Source organism: Misgurnus anguillicaudatus, chromosome 18 (assembly GCF_027580225.2).
Source record: "Misgurnus anguillicaudatus chromosome 18, ASM2758022v2, whole genome shotgun sequence".
In the NCBI taxonomy this organism is placed as follows: Eukaryota; Metazoa; Chordata; class Actinopteri; order Cypriniformes; family Cobitidae; genus Misgurnus; species Misgurnus anguillicaudatus.
The window spans coordinates 33699825-33707500 of record NC_073354.2 but is presented as its reverse complement, the minus strand read 5'-3'; the positions used below and the strand labels follow the sequence as shown (position 1 = coordinate 33707500).

General features: G+C 33.2%; 1 protein-coding gene across 1 annotated transcript in view; it reads left to right on the top strand.

Moving 5' to 3' along the window:
* mmut (methylmalonyl CoA mutase) overlaps positions 1 to 7066 on the top strand; it is a 31663-nt gene extending 24597 nt beyond the window's left edge. Inside the window, exons 10-13 of the mRNA XM_073856366.1 lie at positions 428 to 556; positions 1690 to 1837; positions 2440 to 2607; positions 6702 to 7066. Of these exons, the coding sequence (XP_073712467.1) occupies positions 428 to 556; positions 1690 to 1837; positions 2440 to 2607; positions 6702 to 6830 (574 nt within the window). The 3' untranslated portion in view covers positions 6831 to 7066. The remainder of the gene's footprint in view (positions 1 to 427; positions 557 to 1689; positions 1838 to 2439; positions 2608 to 6701) is intronic.
* The last annotated feature ends 610 nt before the right edge of the window (positions 7067 to 7676 follow it).

The window sequence follows — 7676 nt, the reverse complement described above, 5'->3', positions numbered from 1 at the left end:
TCCTCCATCCAATGCCAAATATTCATTTTAATCATCTGCAGCTAAATTTGCAGTTACCCTGTGATTTAGTCGTGGCACATACTTTTTAACTGTACCCCTCTGATCACCCCATTAAAAAAAACTGTCTGCAGGCAACGCTGTTTGAATCAGAAGAGTCACACAAAAAAGTGCGATGTCTCTCCTCATCAAAAACCGGGTTGTTTTTAAAGCCATGTGCTTTTTGGAAATAGATGGTTTGAGGCTTTGAGCTTATTATAAACTTTTAAAAGTTTGTCTGAATGACTTTGAGTCAGTGTGTTTGGTTTTTCAGTTGCCTTGACCATGTGGAAATGGATTTCAACCACTTTACCTCTGAATAAAAAATGACATTATTTATATACCAAAATACAATGTAACTATGTGTTGATTTGATTGGATTCTGTAGATGTTCGGTGGGGGAGATCACAGATGCCATGAAATCTGTTTTCGGGGAGCATAAGGCCAGCACGCGTATGGTGAGCGGAGCGTACCGCAACGAGTTCGGTGAACATGAGGAGATCGCCCTGGCACACAACAGGTCAGAGTTCACAGATTTCTCTTCTGTAAATGTGCTCATGTAATTCCATAGAGAACTTTAGGGTGTACTTTGACTGATGATGTCATAAACTGGCCAAGAACAAACAAATCATTGGATATTTCACTAACTAGTGGTCTAGGATATCTTACATTTACATGCATTAATTCATTCAGCAGACAGGTGATTATCAAGAAATCCAGACTTAAAAGGTGTCCAGGATCAGATTTTTTTTAAAAAGCCCTTGTAGCCAATTTTCTTTATTTTCACATATAAGATTAAGGTCTGAACCATTATTTTTAGAGGATTTAAAAAAATATTTCCTATAGAATTATTTAAATTTTTTAGATTATCATTATAAAAAATATCATTACCATAACATGATATTACATTAAATATATGCATTTACAAACTCATGTTTCGGTAATGAGAACTAAAAAGTTGTCTAGGTACTATGACAAACAAAATTTTAACTTTTACCTGGAGAGAAAAAATAAGAACTGCTTACCTGGTAGCCATCTTGAGTGTCACAGTCAATTATGTCCCTTCCAAAAAAAATTTTAACGTTAGTTCCTTGAGGGCCTTAAAAATGATTGAAAATTGTTGCGGAGGGTGAGAAAATTGGTCTTGGACACATTTATATTCCTTATTATTGTCTCAACATTTACCAATGATCACTACATGTAAATGTTTATAGTATAACATGCACTGAAGCTTTTAATTTTTAAGATTTTTTAATTATAATTATTTCCATGTCAAAGAGCCCAAATCCAGTCATGGACACGTTTCGGTAATGAAAATTTTCCCCTTATATGTGGAAAAAACACCAAAATTGGTTTGAATGATGTCATTTGAAATGTTTGTAGAAGAGATGTTTGTAACTGTGTGCTTCTTATTTTGATACTCCCACTTTGCATTTACTTTTTATCAAAATGTTTCAAGACACCTTACAAGTTTAATTTCGCGAGAATCACCCAGACGCTTTTATGCAAAGCATGCTTTTTAAAAGATTACAGCTTGCAAATTCATAAAGGCTCTTGCCAGTTTTGTGTGCAGTATGCATTCGACACTATGACCGAAACATGACTACACCGCATGAATACTGTAATGCAAGTAAGCTCTTGTTTGTCCTACAGGGTTGTAGAGTTTAAAAAGCATGAAGGCAGGAACCCCCGTCTGCTTGTGGCCAAAATGGGTCAGGATGGTCATGATCGAGGGGCAAAGGTCATCGCCACTGGATTCGCAGATCTCGGGTTCGACGTGGATGTCGGTCCACTTTTCCAGGTTTGTTGAAGTTGTATTAGTGAATATGCATTCATGATGTAGCTATAAAAGGAAAAGTTTAGCTCAGAAATTAAAAATAGCCCATATTTTACTCCTCCTTAGGTTTATATGACTTCCTCCCTTCAGCCAAACACATTCAGAGACATTTAATAACTGTATGGATTAGTTTTGATGGATAGATGTGCCTTTTGAAGCTTTAAGAATGGGGCACTATCGTTTTGGAGCCAAATGAAAGAATGTAAAGGTGACCACCAGTCTCCAATATGACCACAAAAGATTTCATAATTGTAGTCCACTAAAGATCAAAACATCAAACGCAAGGTCATGACATGATTGGGGTTATAAATACAGCTCTTACTGGGGATAAAAGAACCTCATGATGTTTTCTATGGTGGAGATATTTTTAAAGTGAACCCAGGGAAGGAGGTTGGGAGATGCTATTTTTAGCCATTCGTTTACATGGCAAAATCAGTATAATGAGTGAATCATAATCAGTGACTTGATTTTGGGGGTTTCAAATGGTGTCGTGCATCCTGCATTCAGGTCATTTCATTGCAATTTCTGATACCTGTTATTTCTGCTTGGTGTTTCCATGACGACAGACTCCGGTTGAGGTCGCTCAGCAGGCTGTGGACGCAGACGTGCACTGCGTTGGGATCAGCACGCTGGCGGCCGGTCACAAGACCCTCGTGCCGGAACTCATCAAAGAGCTACGTAACCTCAACCGGCCGGATATCCTGGTCATCTGCGGGGGCGTCATTCCACCACAGGTATCACCTGTTTGCAAACATGCAACTTTCGTAGTGCTCTCCCAATTAAGCTACACCTAAGGCAAATAAAGAACACAACACCCCCTTCGACAAAAATGAGATGATTATATTAACCGAATGCTCTCGGCACATAATATACATTTATCAAATGCCTTCAAATTCGCTTATTCCCGGCCTCAGGCCATTCAGCAATACCGCTTTTTTGACGCCACATCAAAAGACTAGTGGGGTTTCTATTGAAACGTGAAGCAAATCTTTTTTTTTATTTACAAAAAAGAAAAGCAAATGCGAAGTTTCCATCAGGTTGTTTGAGCGAATGACGGTGATATTGGTAACCAACAGTAAATAAAACAAGGCATGCTTAGAAAATGGAGACATGACTGCATATAGTTACGATTGGGCAAGTTATAAATTTACTAGCAGTGCAGGTTGTAATTGGCAAACTGAATGCTGTGCACAGATAAAGAAATGCAGATTTTTGATAGATGCATTAGCAGCATTTGCATTAAAGGTGCCATGACTTTTTTCATGTTTAAGTGCTATGATTGGGTCCCCAGTGCTTCTATCAACCTAGAAAATGTGAAAAAAGATCAACCCAGTAACTTAGATTTGGTAAACCATTTTCTACAAGCACATGAAAAAATAGGTCGTTGAAATTTGGCTCTCCTTATGATGTCATAAGGAGCTCTTAATATAATAATACCACCCCTTAATCTGCACTATCACAGCACTGTCATTTAGTGCAGAGAAAAGCACATTTAAGTTTAAATTGCAATAAACCACCATCATTGTGATCAGTGTTTGAATTTGTCATTTGCATTTTAAAGGACACACCCAAAACGGCACATTTTTGCGCACACCTACAAAGTGGCAATTTTAACATGCTATAATAAATGATTTATATGGTATTTTGAGCTAAAACTTCGCATATGTGCTTTGGGGACACCAAAGATTTATTTGACATATTAAAAAAGTATTGTGCCATGGTCCATTTAAGATTACGTCAAGCCCCATTTATGGTAAAGACAATGTCAGCTGATACAGCTAGACTATCAGTCACGTGGGTTTAATGTTCGCTACTTCAGAATTTATTCAGCAATGCATTTTCATCTCCCATGATTCGCATTTATTCTTTTTAGCACAAAAACACCTCAAGCGAGCATAAAAAGTTTTTGCGAATTAAGGGATTTGTATTCAAAATTTGCCATTTCCATCACTCGTTTTTGATGCGATACTTAAAAATGTGTATCAAAATCAGTGTGATGGAAACCCAGCTTGTGTTTCACGTTCGTCTTGGGATCACAGTGCCACCTAATTTGTGATTAAACTTTTTAAATTTAATTTTAAATTCATTGAATTTAATCAAGTTTTTTAAGGTAAGTGGTTGCAATCAATTTATTTAAGCTACATTTAAACAAAAAAGATTATTAAAGTAAAACAAAATATAAAAACTTTTGTTTAAATGTAGCTTAAATAAATTGATTGCAACCACCTACCTTAAAAAATTGATTAAATTCAATGAATAATTTTTTTCAGTGTTGCAATTTTGTTTCTAGAGGTTTTTGCCCAAAAAATCTTGCATCCACTTAGAGGGTATTGCAGCGAAAGACATTCAAATGTGTTAAATACCAATGAAATGACTAAAGTCAGATTTTTTTCAAATAAGGCATATTTATATTTATTTAAATATACTGACTAATATAACCTTTTTATAACCATTAAAGTGAAATGACTGAAACTAAACATAAGAACCTGATAAAAAATGCTCAAGAAAACATGGTAAAATGCACAAATCCTTAAATTAATTTATTGGATATATTTATTGTATTGTAATAATAGTATTAGTATTTTTTTATTTAGTATTTTTTCTATATATTTTATATTATTGCAAGCAGAACTGAAATGTGTTGATAAAAATATTCCTCTTCCTTTAAAAATGTTTTCCCTCCTTAGCCCCTAAAAAATACAGACGGAAACTATAATAAAACAAATAAAAAATAAGAATATATTGGATATAGCGGAAAATCCCACAATGTGCAAACATTTAGCACTTGATCTAATCAAAGTCATTTTGGATATTGCCCGAGTTCATACAGTATTGATTGTGTTCAGTCAGATTCAATAACTAAAGCCCAAGCTAAATTGAAATCCATGCAAACAATTTTTTATGTAATATCAGTAATTCATTCATGTATACTTGTTATCTTTATAAAGTCAGTTTGTAAATTCCATCATAATGATCTGAACATAATGAGGCTGTATGGACATTGAATAGTGCACAGCAACCAGAATGACCCAATTAAAAGGCAGCGTGGGGCTTTAGAAATGCAAATTCAATTTTTACACGCTGGTGTATCACAGGGAGGTGCTGTGGCCCGTGACTGTAAACAAATACAGATGATGAAACGCAGCTTTTAATGTACAATGTGCTGTAACTCCAATGATTTAAAAAAAAGCAACATTAAAACTCACAACTTTATTCAATCGCTCTATTTTCCAACTGCACCCTTCATGGGTCTTCTTGTGCTTACTCATGTGAACCATGTGCATTATTTACATTTCAGTTCACAGTATGTTTATTTGCATTGATGTATGAATGCTTCGGCTTAACATTTCCCTGAATCCCGTTACATGAGTATTAAGTGTTAGATGAGATGACCGGGCTGCATGTAGTGAGTGTGGATAGTGGATATAAAGTCTTCAGTTATTTAAAAAGACTTGAGAAATCCACAGCTCATACACGTAATCTGTTTGCTTGTACCAGAGCTCTGTGGTACTGCATACTACTCTTCGGTACCCTTTGAAAATGTATACCAATTTAAAGAGTGCATATCAGAGGCACATATAGGATTTGTCTATTTAAGGGAACAAAATTGCATATCCCATACTGCAAAAAAATAATAATTCAAATATCATTTTAAATATATTATACAAAAATGGCCAAAAAGATATTTTCTGAAATATATTTTAAATATATTTACTAAAATTTATTTTTCAGCAGTTTATTTTTTGGCCATTTGTTGTATAGTTTGAAATATATTTAAAAATATTTTGAATAATTTTTTTTATATATAATAAAAAGTATTTTATATATTTTTAAGTATTTATATTAACATTGCATTGGAATTTGGAAGAAGACTTTGTATGTTAACAACCTGTTAACAGGTTTGAAATGGTTAAAATTAAGTATATTTTCATCTGCAAAAATGTACTTTATGAATTGTATACATACTTTACAAACTTTTATATTTTGGTTCGAAAAAATAAATTTTTTTGCTGTATGGGTTGTAAAATTTGAAATGTATTTGCTGCCCCTCAAATACATTTTGAAATATATGTTCATATATTAAAGGTAAAACTCAAAAATATATTTAATTAAGCTTTACTTTTTACAAAATTTATTTAGCATATATTTAAAATATATTTTTGGTTAAAGAAATATATTTTTGCCATATGGGATGATTTGCTTAATTGTATGCAGTGTTTTTAAGATGGCATGTTAGGAATGCACTGCAAAAAAATGATTTTCAAGAAAAAATTCTTAGTATTTTTGTCTTATTTTCAGTAAAAATATCTAAAAATTCTTAAATAAGATGCTTTTTCTTGATGAGCAAAACACCCCAAGAAAATAAGTCTAGTTTTTAGACCAAAAATCAAATTTAAGTGATTTTGTGCATAAAACAAGCAAAAAAATCTGCCAATTGGGTAAGCAAAAAAATCTTGAAAAATTTTCTTGAACGCTAAATTCACCCCATTGGCAGATTTGGTTGCTTGTTTTACGCACAAAATCACTTAAATTTGATATTTTTGGTCTAAAAACTAGACTTAAGAGTCGTTTTGCTCATCAAGAAAGAGTGTGTTAATTTGAGAATTTTTGGATATTTTTACTGAAAACAAGACAAAAATACTAAGAATTTTTTAGTTGAAAATCATTTTTTTGCAGTGTAAAACAGTTAAAAGTTTTAGACCTTAGTATTTAATCCATCAGTATTCAAACACATCAATAACTCTTATGAAACAGACCTGAAAGTGAATGCATTGAATGCATTGCTATAAAGGGTGGATTTTATATCTGTTTGTGAAACTCTTTTCAGGACTATGACTTCTTGTACAAGAGCGGCGTCAGCTGTATCTTCGGCCCCGGGACCAGAATTCCTCAAGCTGCTGTGGAAGTTCTTGACAACATTGAGAAAAACCTGGAGCAGATCCGGCAGGCCATGTAACCATCAAACCATCTGAAAATGTCCTTGCACAAGCCAACATCTCTCAGAAATGATCCTGAGGTAGACAGTAATTCAATGAGTTATTGGCTAAAAATAATGATTAGATAAGAATAATTATCATTACAGCGTGACGTAATCAGTGTGAAAATAATCGATTCTCAAAGCTGTTTGATTGAAGGATGACAGCAGTCATTGGTTTTGTATAGTTTGACAGTCCATTAAAATGTCAATATGTTTCTGATGTTGTCCTGTTATTACACAAATATTTTCATTCTTCTCGACAAGTGTGACGATGATGTTTAAAATCCACATGTGTGGTTTTGTGATCTATCGCTTTATTATTTATCATATAAATTACATGGATGTGATAAACTATATAAGAGAAGCAAACTTTTGAACAAGGTTTCTGGTTTTATTTACAAAAGTGGATTAGAAAAGTAAACTAAATACAGTGCAAAAATATTCCTTTTTATTTTTCTGACATTTTCTATCTAAACATTCTTGAAACAAGATGTATTTCATTTTAGAAGCAAGATTTTAATGTGTTGCTTTCAGATGGTTTGCCTTGAAACAAGAAAGATACCTGTTTGGCAGTGGCGGAAGAAAATAATATTGTTTATCATTTTAAATGAGATTATTTTTCGGTTCTCATTGACATACAGCCCCATATAGAAAAAAAATTCAAATATAATTTTAAATATATTTTTAAAAATGGCCAAAAATATATAACTTTCTTCTTTGTGGCATTTTATGTATTGTTTTCTGATAGTTTTTTCTTATTTTTTTTACCATTGTTGCTTGGGGTTAGAATCACTTTCTGTTACATTTTTAGACATCCTAACCCAA